Source organism: Hyperolius riggenbachi, chromosome 6 (assembly GCF_040937935.1).
Source record: "Hyperolius riggenbachi isolate aHypRig1 chromosome 6, aHypRig1.pri, whole genome shotgun sequence".
In the NCBI taxonomy this organism is placed as follows: domain Eukaryota; kingdom Metazoa; phylum Chordata; class Amphibia; order Anura; family Hyperoliidae; genus Hyperolius; species Hyperolius riggenbachi.
The window spans coordinates 204,498,845-204,525,458 of NC_090651.1; the positions used below are offsets into that span (position 1 = coordinate 204,498,845).

A 26,614-nucleotide genomic window follows, 5' to 3' on the forward strand; every position below is an offset into this window, starting at 1 on the left:
CTCATTTCCTTGCTATGTACTAATGTAATTCGTTTTTGGTCAGCTGCTCCCACTTAACAGCCATGCTTTTGGTGTATATGCAGAGCTTCTGTTTGGGTTCAAGGTGCGTTTGTAGTTCCTGGGGGGGCTCAGCGCATCTCTGATGGAGGCCATTCGGAGGCGGCCTGGTGTTGCGCTGATCCACCTTTTGCGCAATTTTCAATTTTCGATTTTATTTGATTAGCCGCACCCAGGCTATGCATATACATAGGTTAGGATTTAGTTAGTGTTAGGCCCCTCCCATGGAGGATTGACTTCTTCGCAGTGGGAGGGACAAGTACTTAATAGGTTGCATGCAAGCTGTTAATGGAAACCAACATCCTCCTCTAGTGGTAGACAGGTTATGTGTATGCTCGGTGTGTATTCGACCCCACAAGTGGGGCTTGCACTCTTTTGCAGGTAGGCACTAGTCTGTTTTTAAGTAGCGCTGCTCATTTCCTTGCTATGTACTAATGTAATTCGTTTTTGGTCAGCTGCTCCCACTTAACAGCCATGCTTTTGGTGTATATGCAGAGCTTCTGTTTGGGTTCAAGGTGCGTTTGTAGTTCCTGGGGGGGCTCAGCGCATCTCTGATGGAGGCCATTCGGAGGCGGCCTGGTGTTGCGCTGATCCACCTTTTGCGCAATTTTCAATTTTCGATTTTATTTGATTAGCCGCACCCAGGCTATGCATATACATAGGTTAGGATTTAGTTAGTGTTAGGCCCCTCCCATGGAGGATTGACTTCTTCGCAGTGGGAGGGACAAGTACTTAATAGGTTGCATGCAAGCTGTTAATGGAAACCAACATCCTCCTCTAGTGGTAGACAGGTTATGTGTATGCTCGGTGTGTATTCGACCCCACAAGTGGGGCTTGCACTCTTTTGCAGGTAGGCACTAGTCTGTTTTTAAGTAGCGCTGCTCATTTCCTTGCTATGTACATATGTTAAAGAAAATAGTGGGTATAAGTCACAAAAGAATTTTTTCGAAAAGACCTTGTAGTTTTTGAGAAAATCGATTTTAGAAATACAAAGAAAAATGTTTTTTAAACTGTCCAGTTTAACCACTTAAGATTTCAGGACGTGAATTTAACATCCTAATTGGACCGCTTGTGCATTCTAGAACGTGAAATTCACGTCCTGTAGTTGAAAGGCTGCCGAGCGCCCCCGCGCGTGCACCAGTGTTGCCAACCGCCCGTAAGTTTACGGGCATTCCGTAAATGTTGTTACAATTTTAGCTGCCCGTGAACTCCGTAAGGAATTCAGCACCGCCCTGTAAGCAGGAGGGAAGCAGCGCAGAGAAGAGGAAGAGCTGTGGAATCAGCGGTGGGGAAGGGCGGACGTCTCCTCCCCTTCCCTCACCTTAGAGCTCTCCCTCCCTCGCTCGCTCTCCCCTCCAGAACGAAGTGTGGTGCGGCGTTTGGCAGTGGGCGGAACTTACCTCCGTCTTGCTCCAAGTGTCGGAAGTTCTGGTGCCGCTGCTCTGGTCTGGTCCAGACCAAACTAGCGGCAAATCCATCCTGCGCCTGCAACGAGACGGAGGTAAGTTCCGCCCGCTGACAGCCACTGCACCACACTTAGTTCTGGAGGGGAGAGCGAGGGAGGGAGAGCCCTAAGGTGAGGGGGGGGGGGGGGGGTGAGATGCTGGGGGGACACCTGGCTACCTATTCTGGGGACATATACCCCTGCCTACATATACTGGTACATATACCCCAGACTATATATACTGGGGACATATACACCTGCCCACATATACTGGGCACATATACTCCTGGCTACATATACTGGGCACATATACCCCTGGCTACATATACTGGGGACATATACCCCTGCCTACATATACTGGGGACATATACCTCTGCCTACATATACTGAACACATATACCCCTGACTACATATACTGGGCACATATACCCCTGACTACATATACTGGGCACATATACCCCTGACTTCATATACTGAGCACATATACCCCTGACTACATATACTGGGCACATATACCCCTGCCTACATATACTGGGGACATATACCTCTGGCTAGTGGCTACATATACTGGGCACATATACCCCTGGCTACATATACTGGGCACATATACCCCTGGTTACATATACTGGGCACATATACACCTGGTTACATATACTGGGCACATATACACCTGGCTACATATACTGGGCACATATACCCCTGGCTACATATACTGGGCACATATACCCCTGGCTACCTGTTCTGGGGACATCTATACTGCTGGCCACCTATTCTGGGGACACCTATAGACCTAGGTCTACCTATTTTTGGGGAACTACTGCTGTCAGATTAAGTGTATTTTGGGGAACTACTGCCAGATTATGTGTATTTTGAGGGAATCGCTGCTGCCAGATTATATCTATTTTTAGGGAACCACTGCCATATTATCTGTATTTTTACGTGGATTTTTGGTGAAATGCTGTAAGATTACATGTATTTTGGGGGAAGGGAGAGGGGGGGGAACACTATGGCAGAGCTCAAACTTCCCCGGCAGACCTTTTACAGCACTACTAAAATCATGTATATTTGGCCCCATGACCACGCTCACATTCTGTTGCGTGACCACGCCCATTTTTCGGCGATTTTGTCAGTACATTTTTAGGTATTTGTCAGTAAAAAATAACGTGAAAGGTTGGCAACACTGGCGTGCACCTGCGTGCCCCCCTCGATCCTGCACGTGCACATGCTTGTGCACTTATTTAACAGTAAAATGAGTGCTGCTAATAGCATGTGACAATGCAATAGCATTGGTGACAATAGCATGTACGAGGGCTTTGCTATTCACCACCAAAGTTGGCACAAAATTACGGAAAAATGTATGCGAAATTATGAATGATTATATAAAATTGATTAAATTAACAATTTGTAATTACATATAGGCGTAATTGTGAAAATGTATGCAAAATTTCACATAATCGTAATTGATAACGATCACTGCTTTTTAGACTGTATAAACCCCTGTGGCACTTTTTTTGCTCCCCCACCTACCGACCCTCCCCCCCCCCATCCACTGTTTCCCCCCCCTCCCCCATATGGCTTTGCTTGACCCTGCTCTTCCACTCCTCACCTAGCCCTCCAGACACTGTGTCTAGCTGCCCAATTCTACTATCCTTCTACTCTACACAAAACACATTTTTTGTTTATTAAAACTTGGTGTATCAGTAGGCTTAGTTTGCCATCTAGTGGCAAGAAGTGTGTGCTGACTAAATCAAAACATCTTTGGAGCTCATATTTATGATTTTCTATGTAGGATAATTACAAGTTATCTATGAAAGGACCGCTACTGTGAAAAAATTAAAAAAAGTAAAAAATATTTGTATAAAATGTGCATTTATCCCAAAGTAAAACGCACTACAAATTATTATATTCTTATGTTGCTGTCACTTACAGTGGGTAGTAAAATGCTGACAGATCTGACTGATTTTGTCTGACTTAATTTATCACATCCATCTTCTTATGGGAGATTGCTCAGTATTGCCTCTATTCTTTCCAAAAGCAATCAATGGAAAATATCTTTTCAAAGATCAGTCAGCTTCAGTGCTCATTTGCTAACTATTTTGGCAGTTGGACTGAGCAACTGACATTCAGTAAGTGCTTTTATAGATAAGGAAATAACTGAAAATCTCCCATGAGGAGATGGAGTAGTCCCAAACCTGACAGATCTGTCATATTTTCACTGCCTATTGTAAGTGACAGAAACATAGGAAATGTAAAAGGTAATTTTGTGTGCATTTAATTAACTCTGGGAGAAATGTACATTTATATGCTTGTATATAACATTTTTCATGATGGCTTTCCTTTACTCTCTTTCACACCCAAAATAAATACCGTAAGAGCTGGAGAGTGGCAAAAAGATTGTATTGGAATTAAACAGGAACTGTAATGAAATATAGTAAAATGCAGTAAATGATTTAGCTTACCCACTTTTATGGTAAAAAATGTCCTGGTTTTAGCATCAGAATCACTTCTTTACAGCTATACGTATGTTGCTATATATTGATACATAGACTAGGCTTGTCCTAGGCTGTTTATCATGCTGAATATCATGCGGAGTTCTCTCCCCTAGAGCATTCTGGGAGACCAGCTATGTTCTTGTGCTGGCTTCGGAATTCTCGGTAACCAAACATTCTGCGGGGATCACCTGACAGGACTAAAGATGCCAGCACCTGTGATACATTTTATGAAGCAAATCAGGGAGAGGAAAGATTTTACAATGGGCAAATATTTACAAAATTATTTAATAATGAATACTGTAACAAAAATAAGCAATTTTATTATGTTATTTTGGTTAGTTTCCCTTTAAAGAGACACTGAAGCGAAACAAAAAAATATAATATAATGATTTGTATGTGTAGTACAGCTAAGGAATAAAACATTAGGAGCGGAGACATACGTCTTAATATTGATTCCAGTACAGGAAGAGTTAAGAAACTCCAGTTGTTATCTATGCAAAAGAGCCATTGAGCTCCACGACTTTCAAAGTCGCAGAGAGCTCTGTCTTCTGAAGCTTGTTATCTCAACTGTCAGTTACTCTCTTTTTCTCTCCAGAAGACCATTCAAAAGTTCACTGGCCTGCTCTGTAAAATCATTTAGAATGCTGAGTAGTGTCTAAACTGCAAATATTAGAGAATGATGTTATAAAAAAAAAACTATATAACTGAAAATAAAAATATGAGAATATTTTCTTTGCTACTAATGTTCTAGTAATTATCTGTACTACACAACCAATTCATTATATCATAATTTATTTTTTTGCTTTAGTGTCCCCAATAAAAAAGTATCAGCTTCAAGCTGTTATTTTTTTAGATGGAGTTTAGACAGCGGAAGTAGTAGTAAGTAGTCCTATACATCATACCATCATTTCACATGGTAAAATTGCTGTGCACTCCCTGTGCATGCCAACTTAACAGCAGTTTAATGCATCAGGCCCTATGTGTTTTAAGGCCTCTTACTCTTCTCACCTCTAGAAAGTGTTTTATTTCTTGCTGTGCCTCCACTTCCTGTCTGAATAGGAAGTGATGGCAATTCTTACAGGTGGAGACAAAGGACCGCAATAAATACCCTCACCTCTTTTCTATAAACACTACTTTTTGGAGCCCGAAACACATATTTCAGTTGCTTCAGAAGGCAGAGAAATCCAGTGTATTTCATTCTGGCAATAGGTATAATAGAGATGATCATTCAATTGCAATTTTTTTATTACAGTTTTTATGCACTTTTAAATAGAATTATTGTTTATGTAGTAATATTATGAAGAAATACCCTTTTGTGAATGTAGAGACAAGAAGGAAGATTCGGGAGCTCCAATAGTGTAAAATAGTGGTATACAGGTTATTAATTTATAGAATGGTATACTCACCAACACAGGTTGCCGAGCTAGGCAACCACAGAATGCACCAATGCACTGCCGAGGAAGCAGGCGTAAGACCCGCAAAACGCGTTGCAGATCTTTTAGAGTAAGAAATAAATGCAATTTGTATATTACACATTATTGTGTCTTCTTTTTTGGGGAGGTAAGTCCACCATTACCCCCCTTTCCCTTCACAATTTGAAAAGTTTTTTTATTTCTTTTATACTTCATTGGCACCTCTGTTCCTCACAGTGACCTTTTGTGAATGGATGTCATTTGCACTCTTATGCGTCTACCATTTTTGCCTGTAATTATTTGATGCAAAAGTATCTCATCAACATAGTCCCAGTTAGCAGTAAACACCTTGCAAAACTTACAGTTCTACTCTGTTTCATCTGGAGTTTTACTTTAATGGTTTGAAAGTGCCAAGATTCCGAGGTAGTGCTATGAATGACTGTATACACAGGAAAACAGCTGCTGCTGCTGCGTGGGATACAAATAAAATTCTGTGAAGAAATACTGCCATCAAAGATGATTAACACGTATCATGTCTTTTCAGTGTAACATGGTATGATTCTGCTTTCTGCAGGTTGCCATGTAGAAGGTGTGTGGTAGTTGGTAATGGACACCGGCTGAAGAACAGCTCACTGGGTGACACCATCAATAAGTATGATGTGGTTATCAGGTGAGGGGAAAATCTACAGAACATTTAAAGCACTTTATATTGATCTGATTCATTTTTATTTCTGTCTCACATTTTTTTATCCGTCTCTCAGAATTATGTTCCACAAATCCTGATCTACCTTTCTCTGAATTATTTCCTTCATACACTAATGTGCTCCAATCTGAATTATGTTTTACAAATTCTGATTTGCTTGCTCTAAAATACTTACTGTATCTACTTCACTCTTAATCCTGTCTTGCAAATATATAGTTACATACTTGGTTGGGTTGAAAAATAGACATACATCCATCAAGTTCCATCAGAAAATATGGTACAACTCTAGCCTGCAGCCTCACATATCTCACTTTAGACTTGAGGCTTGGACCAATTGGGCCTAAAAGGGGAAAAAAATCCCTTCTTGACTACAGATGGCAGTCAGATAAAATTTCTGGATCAACAGTGCTGGGAATAACCTAGTATATATAACCATGGATGACCTTCAATGCAAGGAAAGCATCCAAGCCCCCTTAAAATGCGAATACAGAATTTGACATAACTACTGCCTGTGCTAATAAGTTCCACATTTTAATCACTCTTACTGTAAAGTACCCTTTTCTAAAAAGCTTATGTTGATGGTTCCTGTGGTTGCGAAAAAAACCCAGGCTCATTTAAAAGATAAAAGGAGTCCAGGATACCAGTTGTACAGACAGGGCCGGAGTTACCATAAGGCACTGTGTGCACGTGCCTACAGGCGCCTGATGCTGGAAAGGTGGCTCACTCCCCTCCTAGAGCGCCTCCCTCCCTCCTTCCATATGCAGAGTCCTGATGAGAGTGTAAATGAGAGGTTACTCACCCAGGCCTTGGTATTTCACTTACCAGATCTCACTTCAGGGCACCACTAGCTACTTAATACTGAGGTTCCTGTAGCTACCTAATACTTGGGGGCACCTTTAGTACTTAATATTGAGAGTACTTCTGGCTACCTAATACTAAGGGGCACCTGTAGCTACCTATGATGGGCAAGGGAAGTAAGGGAGACGTGACAGCTGGGACAGCCAGCACACTTGCGGTGCAGTTCATTGGGGGTTTGTAGGTTAATGGAGGGCGAAGTCTAAGGTGCCAGGACATCTGTGCCTATAGGCTCCTGTGAGGTAAATCCGGGCCTGTGTACAGAATTGTGTAAGATGCAAAAAAGCAAATAAGGATGTATTTACTCACAAAGGTGGGTTGCAAAGCAGGTGGAAAATGAAACATCCCCATTTAATTTTCCAGGCATCTAACAGGAACTGGCCAATTGCACTATGAATATTCTTTAGGACAAACTAAAAACTGATCGCCTCTAAAGAGGTATGAGAAGACTGTAAAACAGCGGTGGAGGCTCCCATTGCATAAAAGATAGGCTAATAAAGCTGTTGATCTTATAAACAGAGAGGTAATCTTACTTGAATAATTTGGACCAGTCTACTGAAAAAAAGGTCTTTTATTTGAACACATAAAATTGACGTGTTTCACAGGTGCTCACCCGCTTCCTCTGGTCAGTAAATAAACAGGTGCCTTAACTGCTATGGCTGTGTAGCAAGTATGAGTGCCTCTATGTGCTCAAATAAAAGACCTTTTTTAAATAGACTGGTCCAAATTCTTCAAAAGAGGTAAGATAACCTCTCTGTTCATAAGATCAACTGCTTTATTAGCCTTTCTTTTATGCATTGGATGCCTCCACACCTGTTTTAGTGTCCTTTCCTAATTAGATGGCAAATTCTTTTTACCTTCACGGGCAGATCATGTCTCCTAGTCCTTTACACCAGGGCTTTTCAACCTGTGGTACTCTGCTGTTGGCCAGGTGGTACACGACACGTTCAGTCCCCTTCACATGCTCCTTACTGTGCTGCCCTGAATACTTCAGACCTCAGATTGGCCAGGTGAACGGTGCACATTGATGGCACATATACTTCAAATACAGGAAGTGACATCACTGCTCACTTGTATTTGAAGTATATGCGCCGTCACTGTGCACAGTTCCCCTGGCTGTCTCTTCACTGCTGCCAGGTTACCGCTGATCTGAGTGTACCTCAGATCCTGCGGTAATCCGGCAGCTGTACCCGTAACAAAAGCTGTAAGTGTGCCTGTAAGGAAAAAAAACAGTGCCCCTGGGGGTTATGTCCAGAGCGGAGGGGGAAGCCTCTGGATCCTAAAGAGGCTTCCAACTCAGTAGAGGGAATCCAGTGCTAGATTCCCCTAAAGATCTCCTTGTCAGGGCTTGTAGGCATTCGTGCATGCGCAGTAACAGCTCTCTGCTCAGGCTCCGGCAGATGCAACCGAGGCAGACTGGGTCCGCTCGACTGCGCAGGCCCACTGGTGGTACTTGACAATTTTCAGGGGAAAGAAGTGGCACAGTTAGTGAAAAGGTTGAAAAGCCCTGCTTTACACAAGCCTAAGGACAGAAATCTCATCTGCAAAGTTTTTATATTGCCCTCTGATGTATTTATACAGTGGCTTGCAAAAGTATTCGGCCCTCTTAAAGTTTTCCACATTTTATCACATTACTGCCACAAAAATGAATCAATTCTATTGGAATTCCACCTGAAAGACCAATACAAAGTGGTGTACACGTGAGAAGTGGAATGAAAATCATACATGATTCCAAACATTTTTTACAAATCAATAACTGCAAAGTGCGGTGTGCGTAATTATTCAGCCCCCTTTGGTCTGAGTGCAGTCAGTTGCCCATAGACATTGCCTGATGGGTGGTAATGACTAAATAGAGTGCACCTGTGTGTAATCTAATGTCAGTACAAATACAGCTGCTCTGTGACGGCCTCAGAGGTTGTCTAAGATAATATTGGGAGCAACAACACCATGAAGTCCAAAGAACACACCAGACAGGTCAGGGATAAAGTTATTGAGAAATTTAAAGCCGGCTTAGGCTACAAAAAGATTTCCAAAGCCTTGAACATCCCACGGAGCACTGTTCAAGCGATCATTCAGAAATGGAAGGAGTATGGCACAACTGTAAACCTACCAAGACAAGGCCGTCCACCTAAACTCACAGGCCGAACAAGGAGAGCGCTGATCAGAAATGCAGTCAAGAGGCCCATGGTGACTCTGGACGAACTGCAGAGATCTACAGCTCAGGTGGGGGAATCTGTCCATAGGACAACTATTAGTCATGCACTGCACAAAATTGGCCTTTATGGAAGAGTGGCAAGAATAAAGCCATGGTTAACAGAAAAGCATAAGAAGTCCCGTTTGCAGTTTGCCACAAGCCATGTGGGGGACACAGCAAACATGTGGAAGAAGGTGTTTTGGTCAGATGAGACCAAAATGGAACTTTTTGGCCAAAATGCAAAACGCTATGTGTGGCGGAAAACTAACACTGCACATCACTCTGAACAAACCATCCCCACTGTCAAATATGGTGGTGGCAGCATCATGTTCTGGGGGTGCTTCTCTTCAGCAGGGACAGGGAAGCTGGTCAGAGTTGATGGGAAGATGGATGGAGCCAAATACAGGGCAATCTTGGAAGAAAACCTCTTGTAGTCTGCAAAAGACTTGAGACTGGGGCGGAGGTTCACCTTCCAGCAGGACAACGGTCCTAAACATAAAGCCAGGGCAACAATGGAGTGGTTTAAAACAAAACATATCCATGTGTTAGAATGGCCCAGTCAAAGTCCAGATCTAAATCCAATCGAAAATCTGTGGCAAGATCTGAAAACTGTTGTTCACAAACGCTGTCCATCTAATCTGACTAAGCTGGAGCTGTTTTGCAAAGCAGAATGGGCAGGGATTTCAGTCACTAGATGTGCAAAGCTGGTAGAGACATACCCTAAAAGACTGGCAGCTGTAATTGCAGCAAAAGGTGGTTCTACCAAGTATTGACTCGGGCTGAATAATTACGCACACCCCACTTTGCAGTTATTTATTTGTAAAAAATGTTTGGAATCATGTATGATTTTCGTTCCACTTCTCACGTGTACACCACTTTGTATTGGTCTTTCACGTGGAATTCCAATAAAATTGATTCATGTTTGTGGCAGTAATATGACAAAATGTGGAAAACTTCAAGGGGGCTGAATACTTTTGCAAGCGCTGTATATGTTAATTACATCTCTTCTTAGGCTGGTTTTCCACTAGAGTGCAGCATCCATTTCCGAATCGGACGCGGTAGCCATGCTTATATGAACTCACATCCGATTCACTTTGCCATTCACAGCTAAGGGGATTAAAATGCCTTGTTCAGAAAAATGCAACAGGCACTAATTTTTTCCTCCACATGCGATTTAAAACCTGAATTTTCATGTAAGGAACTGCTAAGATTTAGCTACATTGGAATTGAGGCCTAAGGCTACATACTCACCTTAAGATGTTCTCCTGAGCACTGCTCCCCAAGGGATAACAACAGAGCATGCCTTCAGCCTCTGGCTTATGCGGGAAGGGGGATCATGAGCGCGTGCCACGGAGTGGTTTCCTGCTGGGTGACGTAGAAGTGGCGACAACAATGGCATCGTGCGGTGCTCGGGAATCTTTAGCGATCATCGTGTGGCAACTGTACCAATCTGCCGAATAAGGAACGATCCATCGTGTTTCGTTCGTTAGTGGCAATTGTGTTACCTGGGTACCCAGCCTAAGAAATCTTTTCTCCAAAAAGTCCAGTTTGTCTAACCTTTTCTGATAAGTGAGATTTTCCCTCCCTCAGTGTAATGGGTAGTGCTCCAGAGTATAAAAATCACTGCATAGAGAACATCAGCAGTACATCTCAGATGGTATCACACTCACCCCCTCCAATTGACCACTGTTAGATTGGTCATATATCGCTCGTGTGATTTCCTGCACCGCTTGTGCCCCGGCTGCTTATCTTCCTCCTCCAGTCAGGCTCTCGCTGGGTCACAGTGTTATGTGTACCTCATAGAGTGATAAAGCTCACATAGTACAGTTCCACAGGTTAAAAGTTGACTTTTACAGTGGCTTGCAAAAGTATTCGGCCCCCTTGAAGTTTTCCACATTTTGTCACATTACTGCCACAAACATAAACCAATTTTATTGGAATTCCACATGAAAGACCAATACAAAGTAGTGTACACGTGAGAAGTGGAACGAAAATCATACATTATTCCAAACATTTTTTACAAATCAATAACTGCAAAGCGGGGTGTGCGTAATTATTCAGCTCCCTGAGTCAATATTTTGTAGAACCACCTTTTGCTGCAATTACAGCTGCCAGTCTTTTAGGGTATGTCTCTACCAGCTTTGCACATCTAGAGACTGAAATCCTTGCCCATTCTTCTTTGCAAAACATCTCCAGCTGCGTGTATCAAAAAAGGGCGCCTGGAAAAAAGGGAGCAAGTATAGCCGAAATTGTAAGTTTTAATGCAAAACCATATTTTTCGTTTAAGAGGTTGTAAACGAAAATTTAGTGCTAAATAGGTTAAACGGAAATGAAATGGCAAAATACCGTCTATAACAACAAACGAATTCTGAAAAGAAACGTCAAATAGCGTCTATAACAAAAACGATATTTACACTTATATTAAGCATAGCAATGCAATGGTAGGTTTTACAGATATTTTACTGTAATTATACCTAGCTGTAGGCTCACACAGATCTCTCCCTATCCCTAACCCCTAGACCCCCTCTTTGTTTAAATATACATAATTTAATAAATTGTATATATTACATATATTGTGCTGTAACTATACCTAACCTTACTCTCACACAGAGCCCTCCCTGTACCTATCCCTAACCCCTAGACCCCACTGGTGGTGCCTAAACCTAACCCCCCCTGGTGGTGCCTAACCCTAAGACCCCTCTGGTGGTGCCTACCCCTAACCACCCCGCTGGTGGTGCCTAACCCTAAGACCCCCCTGGTGGTGCCTAACCCTAACCACCCCCCTGGTGGTGCCTAAACCTAACCACCCCCTGGTGGTGCCTCAACCTAAGCACCCCCCTAGTGGTGCCTAACCATCCCCCTGGTGGTCTATATTGCACTGTAACTATACCTAACCCTCCCTGTACCTAACCCTAACCCCTAGACCCCCCTGGTGGTGCCTAATCCTAACCACCCCCTGGTTGCGTATATTATACTGTAACTATATCTAACCCTCCCTGTACCTATCCCTAACCCCTAGACCCCCCTGGTAATACCTAAACCTAACAATCCCCACCGCACAAACACCCTAAACATATATAAACAATAATATATTTAATCCTTAAAATACTTCTCTACAAATAACATGAATAAAATAATTTATATATTTGTAATAGAATAAATAGCCTTAAAATAGCCTTAAAATCACGGATACATTGATATTATAAATAGAGAAAAGTATATATAAATTTATACAATACAATAGATAGCCTTACAATCATGTACGCATTAGAAATCTTAAAATAACAGTAATATTAAAAGCAATATTTTAGTAACTATAATCAACGCATTATAAGTGTAATAACAAAGTTAATACCAAAAGCGATGTATTTCTCATAATGAGTGAACTGGGTCTCTCTCAGGCTGTCAACCTCCCCACCCACACGAAAGGGCACACCCTGGATCTTATATTTCATTCCGGACTTTTAATATCACACATGGATATAAACCCAGTGGTATGGTCAGACCACCACACCATCCACTTCTCTCTGACAGCACCAGCGATAAAACACAGAGGGAAAGAACTCATAAAATACCGTTCACTGAAAGATGTCTCACCCCAGCACGTTCAGAATATCCTCAACTTCGACGCATTAACCAATCATTGCGCAGACCCAGACTCCATGGTCCTGATATACAACCATGCAGTGTCATCTGCCTATGACGCCCTCGCTCCAGTTCGCATCAAACGATCTACACCACTTCACCATGCACGGTGGTTTGACAGCTCACTAAAGGACATAAAGAAAGAAGTGCGCAGACTAGAAAGGAAGTGGCGAAAATCTCAGAATTCAAAAGATAAACACACCCTTGTCTCTCACCTGGAAAGCTACCAAAATGCGATCACCAAGAAAAATCCTCCTACCTATCACAGGAGATCGCAAAGGCCGCCAACAGACCAGCCCAACTATTCCGCACAGTTGATAGACTATGTAATCCATCCTGTCTAAAACCCACTATAACTCCCTCAAAGGAGCTATGTGAGAAATTTGCTTGCTACTTTGCTGACAAAGTATCTTCTATTCGGTCTCTCATTCAGTCCACAGCACCCAAGACTCATGCAACTAATGGAAATAGCTGCAAAAACAACCTAACACCCTGGACTGACTTCAAAAGTATTAGTGAGGAAGAGATCTCAGACATCCTCTGTCGTCTCCGCCAGACAACCTGCGACCTGGACCCTGGACCAACTAAACATATGCTGAAATGCCCTGACCTGCTTGGTCCAGCATTTCACAAAATAGTAAATTGCTCTCTGCAAGCAGGGAGGTTTCCTACCTCTCTAAAAGAAGAAATCATCAAGCCCCTTCTTAAAAAACCTTCCATGGATCCAGATGCTATGAGCAGCTACAGACCTGTCTCCAACCTCCCCTTCTTAGGTAAAGTTATTGAAAAGGCTGTCTATCTGCAACTTGAAACCAGGCTGTCAGTAAACAACATCCTGGACCCTCTACAATCTGGCTTTAAGAAACACCACAGCTGTGAAACAGCCCTCATCCAAGTCTGCAACGATCTGCTCATGGCAAGGGACAGAGGGGAATGCTCCATCCTAATCCTGTTGGATCTCTCAGCTGCTTTTGATACAGTTGACCATAAAATCCTGCTTAACAGACTGCAGGAGTACTGTGGCATCAGTGGATCAGTCCTCCAGTGGTTCAGATCATTCCTGACTGACAGAACACAGAGAGTATCCCTAGGACCTATAATGTCCAAACCTGCACCTCTACAATTCGGAGTGCCACAAGGATCAATCCTATCCCCTCTGCTGTTTGCAATCTACATGTTGCCAATCGGTACACTTATCCAACGACATGGCCTGACGTACCACTGCTACGCCGATGACACACAGCTATACCTGTCCTTCAAACCTGGTGGAACAGACCCTACCCCAAAAATAAACTCTTGCTTAGCTGAGCTTCAGGCATGGATGAATGATAACTGGTTGAAACTGAATGCTGACAAAACTGAGGTCCTGTTTGTCCAAAGCCAGTGCTCGCCATCAAAACAGCTCTATCCTAAAGCAACACCAATCAGGATTGGGAATTCAGACATAAACAGCTCCAACCTTGTGCGCAGCCTTGGCGTACTAATCGATGGGGAATTGAGTTTCAGAAACCAAATTTCATCTGTAGTTAAATCTTCCTTCTTTCATCTGAAGAACATTGCAAAGATTAAACATCTGATTCCCCCAGAGGATCTTCAAACCCTAGTCCACGCCTTCATCACATCACGGCTGGACTACTGCAATGCCCTTTATGCTGGCCTCCCCAAAAAGGACCTGCGTCGCCTGCAATTAGTGCAGAATGCTGCTGCCAGATTGCTAACAAACCATCCTCGCCACTGTCACATTACACCGATCCTTCGCTCACTGCACTGGCTACCAGTAGAATGGAGAATACTCTTCAAGATTGGACTGCTGACATTCAAATCCCTGCACAATCTGGGCCCTGGATACATGAAGGACTTGCTGAAGCTGCACCACACCTCTCACAACCTCAGATCAGCAAGTTCTATAAACTTGGTCACTCCCAGAGTGCACCTCAAAAAATCTGGAGACAGAGCCTTCTGTCATGCTGCCCCTACTCTTTGGAACTCCCTACCACACCCAGTAAAGACAGCACCATCCCTGGAGCTATTCAAATCCAGACTGAAAAGCCACCTGTTTAGCCTGGCATTTCCAGATTTATAAAATTCTTCCTCTGTACCACGATGGTCGGAGCCATGCTTATGCGCTTTGAGTCCCACGGGAGAAAAGCGCTTTACAAATGTTATTTGTTGTTGTTGTTGTTGTTGTATTTCTAATACAATAAGGTTGAAAACGGTATTCAAGCATTATACATATGAAAACAAATTTTTAAATGATCAAAGAAGTGTAAACGAAAATTTAGTTGTTATACTTTTGTAAGCGAATTTTTAAAACTAAAAAATAAGTAAAAACTGATATAAGCGACATTTAAAAAACGAAAAAATAAGTATAACACAAACTCAAAACGAACTTGTAAGCGATATTTGTTATAAACCTTATTCTGTAATCGAAAACTTTTGTTAACACGATCCCTGTAACCGCTATTTCTTGGGCGCCCTTTTTTCCTATCGGGCGCCGAATAGCCGATATTTTGCATTGCAGTCTATGGCGGCGCCCTTTTTGTACACTATCCCTGTGCGCCCTTTTTTACTAGCACCGCTCCAGCTCAGTCAGATTAGATGGACAGCGTTTATGAACAGCAGTTTTCAGATCTTGCCGCAGATTCTCGATTGGATTTAGATCTGGACTTTGGCTGGGCCATTCTAACACATGGATATGTTTCATTTTAAACCATTCCATTGTTGCCCTGGCTTTATCTTTAGGGTCGTTGTCCTGCTGGAGGGTTAACCTCCACCCCAGTCTCAAGTCTTTTGCAGACTCCAAGTGGTTTTCTTCCAAGATTGCCCTATATTTAGCTCCATCCATCTTCCCATCAATTTTGACCAGCTTCCCTGTCCCTGCTGAAGTGAAGCAACGCCAGAGCATGATGCTGCCACCACCATATTTTACAGTGGGGATGGTGTGTTCTGATTGATGTGCAGTGTTAGTTTTCTGCCACACATAGTGTTTTGCATTTTGGCCAAAAAGTTCCATTTTGGTCTCATCTGACCAGAGCACCTTCTTCCACATGTTTGCTGTGTCCCCCACATGGCTTGTGGCAAACTGCAAACGGGACTTCTTATGCTTTTCTGTTAACAATGGCTTTCTTCTTGTCACTCTTCCTTAAGAGCCAACTTTGTGCAGTGCACGACTAATAGTTGTCCTATGGACAGATTCCCCCACCTGAGCTGTAGATCTCTGCAGCTCGTCCAGAGTCACCATGGGCCTCTTGACTGCATTTCTGATCAGCGCTCTCCTTGTTTGGCCTGTGAGTTTAGGTACATGTCCTTGTCTTGGTAGGTTTACAGTTGTGCCATACTCCTTCCATTTCTGAATGATCGTTTGAACAGTGCTCCGTGGGATGTTCAAGGCTTTGGAAATCTTTCTGTAGCCTAAGCCTGCTTTAAATTTCTCAATAACTTTATCCCTGACCTGTCTGGTGTGTTCTTTGGACTTCATAGTGTTGTTGCCCCCAATATTCTCTTAGACAACCTCTGAGGTCATCACAGAGCAGCTGTATTTGTACTGACATTAGATTACACACAGGTGCACTCTATTTAGTCATTAGCACCCATCAGGCAATGTTTATGGGCAACTGACTGCACTCAGACCAAAGGGGGCTGAATAATTACGCACACCTCACTTTGCAGTTATTTATTTGTAAAAAAAATGTTTGGAATCGTGTATGATTTTCGTTCCTTTTCTCACACGTACACCACTTTGTATTGGTCTTTCACATGGAATTCCAATAAAATTGATTCAGGTTTGTGGCAGTAATGTGACAAAATGTGGAAAACTTCAAGGGGGCCGAATAATTTTGCAAGCCACTGTATTATAAAATTGCACTCACAAGTCTGTTGGGGTAAACAGCGCGTAGAGTTTTGTGAATGGGCTCTGTTTTAAGAATTTTTTTTCTTGAGAAATGTCTGCTATAGAAAATGATGGTTCTATGTATATATTACGGCCAAAACCATAAATCGGCCAATTCTAAAATTGTCCGGCCGTTTCTAGAACTGGCGATTTGACATTTGACGTCGGCCAAAGTCCAAAATGCTGGGGATTTCTGACATTGGCCGGCCAGTTTGCAAAATGGCCAAAGTTAGTCGGCCAAAGTCCAAAACGCACAAATCCCAGAACATCTTTGTTACAGCTGATACACAATCCTGCAACAAATCAGCAGCGTGTCTACTTCCTGATTTTGTGGAAGAAGACATTTGTTAACATCCTGCGCTTTCAAATTAGCCTCCTGCACTTTCAAATTAGCTGTTCTGCCGTGGCAGTCAGGTGACACAGGAGAGAGATCAAATTACAATGGGGGGTATGCATGGCTGGGGGTGCTTTGCTGGGCGCTTTGCATGGCTGGGGGGGGCTTTTGCATGGCTAGGGGTGCGTTGCCGGGCGCTTTGCATGGCTGGGGGTGCTTTGCTGGGCGCTGTGCATGGCTGGGGGTGCTTTGCTGGGTGCTTTGCATGTCTGGGGGATACTTTGCTGGGCGCCTTGCTTAGCTGGGGGAGGGAAGCTTTGCATGGCTGGGGACTTTTCTGGGTGCTTTGCATGGCTGGGGGGTACTTTGCTTGGCACTTCGCATGGCTGGGGGTGCTTTGCTGCGGGACTTTGCCTGGCTGCGGGGCTTTTCTGGGTGCTTTGCATGGCTGGGGGGTACTTTGCTGGGCACTTTGCAAGGCTGGGGGGGCCTTTGCATGGCTGGGGGGCTTTTTTAAATGTTGTTTGAATGGGGGGGGTTGCATGGCTGGATGGCGTGGGCTTTTCTGGCCACTGTGCATGGCTGGGGGGTTCCCGCGCTACTCACAGACCTCAGATCAGGGCGACCGGAGAGGCAGAGAGAGGCACAGCAGCGCGCACACTACCAGCCCGGAACCGTACACTTCACATACAGTGCCAAATGACTGACACTTCCGCATTGAAGTGTTCGTGTCCTGCGGGTCGCGTGTGTGCTATTCCTCTCTCCGCCTCTTCGTCCGGTTGCCCTGATCTGAGGTCTAAGTAGTGCAGGGACCTCCATCTCCATTTTGTCAGGCACCACTAACCACCTCGCTACCGCCGCCTCCTTCTCCAACGTCTGCGGATTCGGGGAATGCGGGCGAATTGGGATTCGGGACTTGGCCGGCCACATTCAGCCACAACGTGTTCTGGACGGCCAAAGTCCGCAAGAAAGGTACGCTTCTCACATTGGCCGCATCAGGCAAGCACTTTGCATTCTGACCAAAGTGGCCAGACTTTGGGTTCTGGACGTAACGTATACAAAAAAATGGTTAGAATTAAAGGCAAACTAGGTAGGTTTGATATAGAATACATTTAATTTAAACCTCTGTACGTAATGCTAGAATCGGTGAGTGCCAGGGGAAGTAACTCACCCACTCACCTGTAGTTTGGGACTTAAATTAGAAATAAATTCATAACTTCCTTTCTGTTTTTAAAGATAAGCCACTGCATGATAACCTTTAGGGGGAAACAATTTATGCATTACAATTAATGGAAATTCTAAAAAAAAAAAAAAAACTGAAGTTTTCTTGGGACCACAGAAAGGGTTAAGCTTCAGTGTTCACTTATCATCACAAAGCAGTGGCACAGCCCAGGCACATCTCACAGCCCTGATTCACACTTGCTGATTGAAAATGAGTCTATCTAATTTTATACAGAATCCCATATCAAGAATCCCAATCACAGTGCATACATGATTTCCTTCTCAGCACTGGAGTAAAAACCAGACAACAGAGAGTATCTAAGGCTTTTACTAAAGTAATACAAAAAGTCCGTCCACTTTTAAACCCTTAACAATGTAAAGCCTATGAGGTTTCATCATGTAATGTCAAGGTAAAAATACATAGTTGAAAAAAAACAGCTCAATAAACAGACTATCTATACCTTTAATTCTACCATGTGAAAAATCCTGTCCTGCATTACTTGGGTCATGCTGTTTGTGCATCCTATAGAACACAATAATACTATGCATATTCTGAAAATAACTGTTTTCCTGTCATGTGCACAGAACCAGCATTTCTCAACCTCTCACAGTCTCTATGGATTTCTAAGTGTTTCATTTATATGCTTTTAGTGAATTAAAAGTTAAATCAATTTGTAACACTGATAACAGCTAATAAGACAGGCTGAGCTCTCTAAACACACACAGAACATGCAGCAGTGAATTTCTTAGCAACTACTGTATGAAGACTTTTTATTTTGTGCTGTGCAAGAGTCCAGGTTTGCTGTAAAGTATACCAGAGCCAAGTGAGTGGGAGAAACGGGAGGAACAGGCGTGTACGGGCAGCTATCCTGATGCCTCCCCCCCCCCCCCCGCCTTTGCTAGATAAATGCCCCTTCAGCCTATTCCAGGTTGGCCAGGTCAGGCATCAGTACGCAGGCCTGGCTTCAGGCATCATACATTGCACCGGGAGCACTCTGCGCATGACGTAATTGTGACGTAATTCACTGAGCGCAGCGCTTGCGCACTAATGCTCAACCCGGTCGACCCAGAAGAGGCTGCTGAGGGGCATTTGGCTGGCAAAGGAGAACTGAGGGAAGTGATGGGCTTCAGGACACCTGCCCATACATGCCTGCTTCCCGCGCTTCTCCTACTTACTTCAGCTCTGGTATACTTTAAGTTGAAACTTTTTTTAAAGTGTTTGTGGGTTTTTTCATTACATTTGGTGTGAATATTCTCTTGTACTTATTTCCCCAGTGGGGTGTCGAATGTCTAGAGGACCTTTTATTATCAAGATGGCTTATAGACCCCAGCCTCAGTCTCCCTCTGTTCATTGCCCCCACCTCCTCCTTGGGGCAGACAGAGATGGGAAATCCCCTTGTCCTAATCATTTGGACAATGTGCTTGGTATAACCTAAAGTTAAAAACCACACGGGTTGGTATTGGTCTGGGGGAAAAGGCTCATGACCATGTGCTCCATTTTCCTGATTACCCAACATGAACAGGGTGGGGGAGGGGCAGCATTTATTTAAAAATTTAAACGTAATACCTATTTGAGTTCTTGGCAGGAAAACAGTTTTTAAAAAGTTCCTGCAGCTATTTACTTGCGGAAGAAACTATATTGTAAACTAGTTATCCTGTGATCACTTGCAGCTGTAATAAGAAGCATAGCAATGGCAGAGAATCACATAGTTTATTTCTGATCTACCATTGTTACCACGGGCACAACTTGTTTTTCTTTTTTTTAATATAATTTTATTAAGTCAAGGAAAGGCAATACCATAACAATATGGGATGATGCAGAAAACATTCTATAGGCCCATGCAGGAGCCCCGTGAAAGCCCCAACAGATCTCATACGTACTTGTAGGCTGATATTGCTAATATATCATTATAAACTAGGTGAGATCACTGAACACAGTGGACCTATACACATCCACTGTCTCACCCATTAGTCAGAATCTGACCCTCACTAAGTAGTGCTTGCACAACATAACAAACCCTTATATAGAAACAAACAAACAATAAAACACGAAAAATGGCCACCATCATAGGTTTTAACTGTGTTTCGAATACCTGTATCATGGGAAGTTTTGAACATAACTAAGATACTCTGGGGAATTTTTATAATCAATCCACGTTGCCCATACCATATAATATTTATCATATTTGTCTTTACACTCCAATGAAGTTTCCTCTATTTGCTGGATTTCATACAGTTTCATGAACCAATCCTTAACAGTAGGTACATATGTCAATTTCCAGTGGAGAGGTAATAGACTCTTTGCTGCATTTAACATGTGGAGCACCACCGACTTTTTATGGTGTTTTAATTAAAGTAACAAATGCAGGAGGCACTCCAAGGACCATCTTCTATCTTTTGACATGACACCTTCCTGCTTATATGCAGTACCTCTTCCAAAAAGCATTTGATTTTAGAACAGTTCCATGGCAGGTGTAGTATAGTGCCCCGACTCCCGCAGCCTCTCCAACACCTGTCCTCCCCAGTGCCAAAAAATCACAGCCAGCCTGCCCGTAGTCCTGTACCATCTAGACAAGACCTTAAAGTTTCATTCCTGTACCCGGGTACTAATGGAGGAAGTATGAGCATGATCAAGAATAATGCCCTTTTGAGATAATCTGTTTTTCTTTAGTAAATCCATCATTTTCTTAAACCAGTCCACAGCAGATAATCATTCTCATGTACATTTCCTTACAGGCTGAACAATGCTCCAGTACACAATTATGAGAAAGATGTTGGCAGCAAGACCACTATGCGGTTCTTCTACCCGGAATCAGCAGATTTTGACCCTCAGATGGACAACAATGATGATACTCTGCTGGTGCTCGTACCTTTTAAGCCTTTGGACATCCAATGGATGAAGATCATTCTGAACAATGAAAAGCGGGTGTGTGACTTCATGTGTTTTGTTATGCAGACACTGTAAAGGTGTTACTCTAGCACTTTAGTGCCTGTTACACATTAACTCACATACAACCTTGCACTGGTCGCCTGTCTCCACTCAGCTGTTACACTCTGCATATTCTTGCAGGTTCGGAAAGGGTTTTGGAAGATGCCTCCTCTGATTTGGGAAGTGACACCTCATAATATCCGTATCCTTAATCCCTACTACATGGAAGTCACTGCAACCAAAATTCTTGGTACTCTTTCTGATCTGCAGACCTCTAAGAAGACAAAAACGGTAAGAGGAGTGCATAGGTTATACATTTATAGCTAATATTTATTATTATTATTACTGGCAAGAAAAAATCTGTAAGCCTGTATGAATATGTGATGAGCAATATCTCTCTATCTATGGTCCATTTCTAAGCTGCATACATTTGTATGGAACTGGCATAAATTGTTTTCAGTTTGAAATTATTAGCATCTCATTGACCATCAAAACAAGTGTGATCCCCTATGTACCATGGGTAGGCAGTATGCATTGTTTATTCAAATGTGTTCTAGACATGTTGTGCAATGCCTGGCTAGCACATTTTTTAAACAACATTCACTTGCCCAGTTTTGGGAAATTTGCACGTATACGATAAAAGGAAAAATGATTGGCACACCAACCAACTAAATAAGTAAAATGGGCTTGTTTCATATTTATTATTCACGTCATGAATTGCTTCAAACATGTATAAAGGTAGTCCCCGACTTACGAACGCCTGACTTACGAACAGCATGGATTCTGTGTTTTCATGGGAACAAGTCAAAAAAAATTTCAAATTAGACTTGTAGTTTTTGAGAAAATCGATTTTAAAAAACTCAAAGAAAAAAATGGCTTTTAAACTTGTATAAACAGGTACACAGGGCAGAGGTGACACAGAGGGGGGCAATGGAGCCACAGGTGGCACAGAGGAGGTTACGGGGACAGAGATGGCATAATATTCCGACTTAAAAACAGATTCAGGTTAAGAACGAAGCTACAGTCCCTATCTCGTTCATTAACCGGAGACTACCTGTAATTGCTGCACAAATGTTTGTTAAAAATTACAATTGAATTTCAAAATGCAGCCAGCTAAACTACCGTATCTATAAGCACAACTAGTACATATTTTCTGTCCTGGAATCTGTATTCCCTTTCAGTACAGACAGGTATTTTTTCATATTGTGAGAGTAATCAGCTGACAAAACAGACAGTCTTAACCTCCCTGGCGGTCAATTGATTTGCGGCCGCACGGCCGCGGGTGGTTTTTTTTTTCGCCTATTTTTTTTTTCATGTAGCTAGTCTACATGATTCCCCCCTCCCTGCTCCTTCCCTCCCACCCTTCTGATCGCCGCCGGCGATCATACCTATCAGGAAATCCCGTTCTGAACGGGATTTCCTGTAGGGCTTCCCTCGACGATCGGGATTATGTCATCACGTCAGGGGGAGTCCCGATCCACTCCATAGCGCAGCCTGGCAGTGATTGGCCAGGCTGCACAAGGGGTCTGCGGGGGGGCCCTCTTTCGCAGTGGATCGGCGGCAAATGGCGATGATCAGGTACTACACACAGCTAGCAAAGTGCTAGCTGCGTGTAACAAAAAAAAACATTACGCAAATCGGCCCACCAGGGCCTGAGAAATCCTCCGCGGCGGCTTACCCCGAGCTCAGCTCGGGATTACCGCCAAAGAGGTTAATACTTATTTCCAAATCTGCATGAACTAAGTGACTGTGAATTTGTGCTCAGAACCAAGGTTTGCAATTTGAAATACTATGTGACATTAATCATGGCAATTTGTTGAGATGGATGAAGGGATTGCTTGTTTCTCAACAATGGTGGAGTTTCACTTTAAAAAGGAACTGTAACCAAGGATTGAACTTCATCCCAATCAGTAGCTGACACCCCCTTTACCATGAGAAATCTTTTTTTCAAATGGCTCATCAGGGGGTCTGTATGGTTGATATTGTGGTTAATCCCCTTAACAGTGTGATGTCAGCACCTAGGTCCTGACAGTTTCCTGTCTGTGGGCCTTATTGCATTGTAGGAAATAATGGCTGCTTCCAATTGCCAAGCAACCAGTATATCCCTCTGTGTATATGTATATTTAAAAACAAAAAAAACAACAACCTTAAAGAGAAACCGTAACCAAGAATTGAACTTCATCCCAATCAGTAGCTGATACCCCCTTTCCCATGAGCAATCTATTCCTTTTCACAAGCGGATCATCAGGGGGCTCTGTATGGCTAATATTGTGGTGAAATCCCTCCCACAGTGTGATGTCAGGACCATGGTTCTGGCATCACACTGTGGGAGCCTTGATGCATTGTGGGAAATAACAGCTGTTTCCAACTGCCAAAAAAGCAAGCAGCATATCCTTTCCTTGACATCACCTGCCAGCAGTAAAAATGTCACCATGATGTGATAAATGCCAGAATTTAAATCAGGGAGAGGAAAGATTTTACAATGGGCAAACACTGACTAAATTCATTTATACATAATTATTGTAAAAATAAAGCACTCATTTTATTACATAATTTTCACTGAAATTCCTCTTTAAGCTGCCCCTTAACAGTAAGATGGTTCAAATCGCATTGAAAGATTGCATTTAGTGAAAATGGGCACCTTTAGTCTATCGCATTGTAAGGGGGTGTGGTTATAGATAATGGCAGTTGGTGCTGTCTGTTTTTTTTTTCATGTCTACCAGTAGTAAAGATGATTATGTGCAGGCTGATTGTGAATCAAACAATATGAACAAATTATATGGTGAATATCAATAATTTCTTGATCTCTATTCTAGTTTTTTAACGTCTCACTTTACAATGTATTGATCCCCCCCCCCCCCCCCCCCCTTCCATTTTTTTGCTAAAGTTACTCTTAAAAGACAAAGTAACCCAAACCAATAAAAATGTTTTTAATGAAAGAAATCTTGTGTTTAAAATACATTTTAGTTATTGTCAGAACTGTGTTCCCTTTGCTTGATTGAAGGGTTGTAACCCTGATGTCCGCTGTTAAATGACAAACCTTTCCGCAAAACACTTGAATTACCTACAAAGGATCCCCATTGGTCCAAATCTGAATAAATCATTACATTGTGTTATATTAAATTTTCCTTCAAAAGATGTGCTATGGCTTATTTTTGGGGAGGTCTTATATTTTGTGGAGGTAGCCAGATCCCATTTAGTATGTAGCCAGATTCCCCCTGTATACAGCCAGATTCCCCCGTATATAGCCAGAGCCCCCTAGTATACAGCCAGATCACCCTAGTATATAGCCAGATTCCCCCTGGTATATAGCCATATTCCCCCTGTATATAGCCAGATTCCCCCTGTATATAGCCAGATTTCCCCTGCATATAGCCAGATTCCCCCTGTATATAGCCAGATTTCCCCTGTATATAGCCAGATTCCCCCTTGTATATAGCCAGAGCCCCCTAGTATATAGCCAGATTCCCCTTGTATATAGCCAGTTTCCCTCCGCCTCTCTCCAACGTGCTCACCCACTCGCTTTACCTTGTCTGCTCCTTAAAGCGGACCCAAACCAAACTTTTTTAATTAAAAATATTTAGTTGCACCACTCTGACACATTCAAAGATAAATTAACACTCCTTCAAACCTATGAACCTTTCAGTGCATGCTTTTCACCCTTCTCTTTTCATAACTAGGGTTATACTGGGGGCAGCCATTACCAATTCCTCCTTTGCAGAACACCATCTACTCCACCAGTTTGCCGGATTTTGTCCCGGCAATTTGAAAGGAAGGGAGGGGTTCCTCCAATAAATGTAAAATATTTTATATTTGTCATCATGCAGCAGAAAAAAGGCAACTATTTATTATTATAATTTAGAAAATAGATTGTATTTCTGAAATCTTGTATTTTTAATTTGGGTCCACTTTAAAGAGGAGCTGTTAGGTATAAGGTCTCAGAGAAAATAAACACATATATCAGTAGCTAAAGATTGGCTGTACTTACATTACATATGCATTTCATTGTCCACGTTTGGATTTCACAGAATTTGCATATAGTATATGCAGAGATAGATGCTCCTGACAGCTCATGGCAGGCTCCATGTTTTTCTGTCAAATGTGTCGTCATGTCCTGCCTGCTTCCTGATCACAGATAAGCTCGTACTTGAACAACACAGTGTGCAGTGAATATTAATGAGCCATGTGGCTAGGAACAATAGCTGACTCCTGCAGTGTACTCTGCCCCGAGATTTATCAGTGCTACGCGCTGGACTGATTACAAGCTGCTGTAACGTCTCATTAGCAGCCGAGGGGAGGGCCCCAGAATGCTTTGCAGTTTAGTATGCGGCTTGCGTCCTTATGGGTCTATAACAGCTTTTCTGATAAGAACACATCAAAGGTAACTGAGATTTTTATCTTCACTAATGGCTTTATGGCTTCCTTTTAAACTGTTTAACACAGGAGAATAGAGGTTTAAATTAGCTTCTGCAGCCTGACAGTTACTCTTTAAGAAAGTCAGATCCCCTTGCGGCTTATGCCCTGCATAATTCACACCGCAGATCAGCGGTGAAGGCAGCTCATGTAGCCCAGTAAGCATCGGCGTATACAGGAAGTGATCTCTGTTTACTTCCTGTATCTGGCGGTGCTGTTCCTGGACAACATGAACTGCCTTTCATCGCTGATCTGCGGTGTGAATTATGCAGAGAAAAAGCCGCAGGGGGATTCGACTTTCGCAGGGGGATTCGGCTTATTTTAGGGGGTGGGCTTATATTTCGAGCATACTCAAAATATATGCTAGGGCTTACTTTCAGGGGAGGTTTTAAATTCGGGGAAACAGAGTAGCTCTCAACTTTGCGGTTTCAGCAAATGCATGGAAAGGGAAGAATATTTTCTTGTTTATTTAGTATTTACTTTATATAGCACGGATATCTTTAGCAGTGCTTGTACAGTCTATTAGTGATGAACATAATCTGCTAATAAATAATTTTGCAATTACAGCCATATGTAATTACAATTTGGACATTCATTATTGATTTTGTGTAATCCATTCATAGTTTCATGCAATTTTCACATGATTTTTGCGTAATTTCATGTCGACTTTAGAGGTTAATAGCAAAGCTCCTATATATGCTATTGTCACCAAAATTTCTACGTATGTTAAGGCTGGTTTCACACTGCAAACTGGCAGTAATGTTGCGGTGCATCACACCGACAAAAACAGGCCTTCACGGAACACTGTGTTAGTAAACGGTGTTCCCTGTCTGGCCACCAGCCAAGCAGGAAGTTACGTGCGCTTCCGGTCACTTCCTGTTTCAGGTATGCAGAAGCGTATTGTAAAAGTAGGCTTCCACGCATGTGCGCTGCGGCATCGCAACGCTGACGTTTTAAAAAACCCAGCGTCGCCAGGCCAATGCTGCCGTGGTAACTTAGTTCTGCGCTAGTGTTGAATTGTGCACT

General features: G+C 42.8%; 1 protein-coding gene across 10 annotated transcripts in view; it reads left to right on the plus strand.

Annotated features, from left to right (window-relative positions):
* The window catches only part of LOC137521286 (CMP-N-acetylneuraminate-beta-galactosamide-alpha-2,3-sialyltransferase 4-like), a 696,719-nt gene that overhangs the window by 659,723 nt on the left and 10,382 nt on the right, over positions 1-26,614 (plus strand). For all 10 annotated transcript variants that reach the window (XM_068240323.1, XM_068240331.1, XM_068240332.1 and 7 more), the window contains 3 exons: positions 5,980-6,075; positions 20,983-21,172; positions 21,317-21,466. In XM_068240323.1, the coding sequence (XP_068096424.1) occupies positions 5,980-6,075; positions 20,983-21,172; positions 21,317-21,466 (436 nt within the window). The remainder of the gene's footprint in view (positions 1-5,979; positions 6,076-20,982; positions 21,173-21,316; positions 21,467-26,614) is intronic.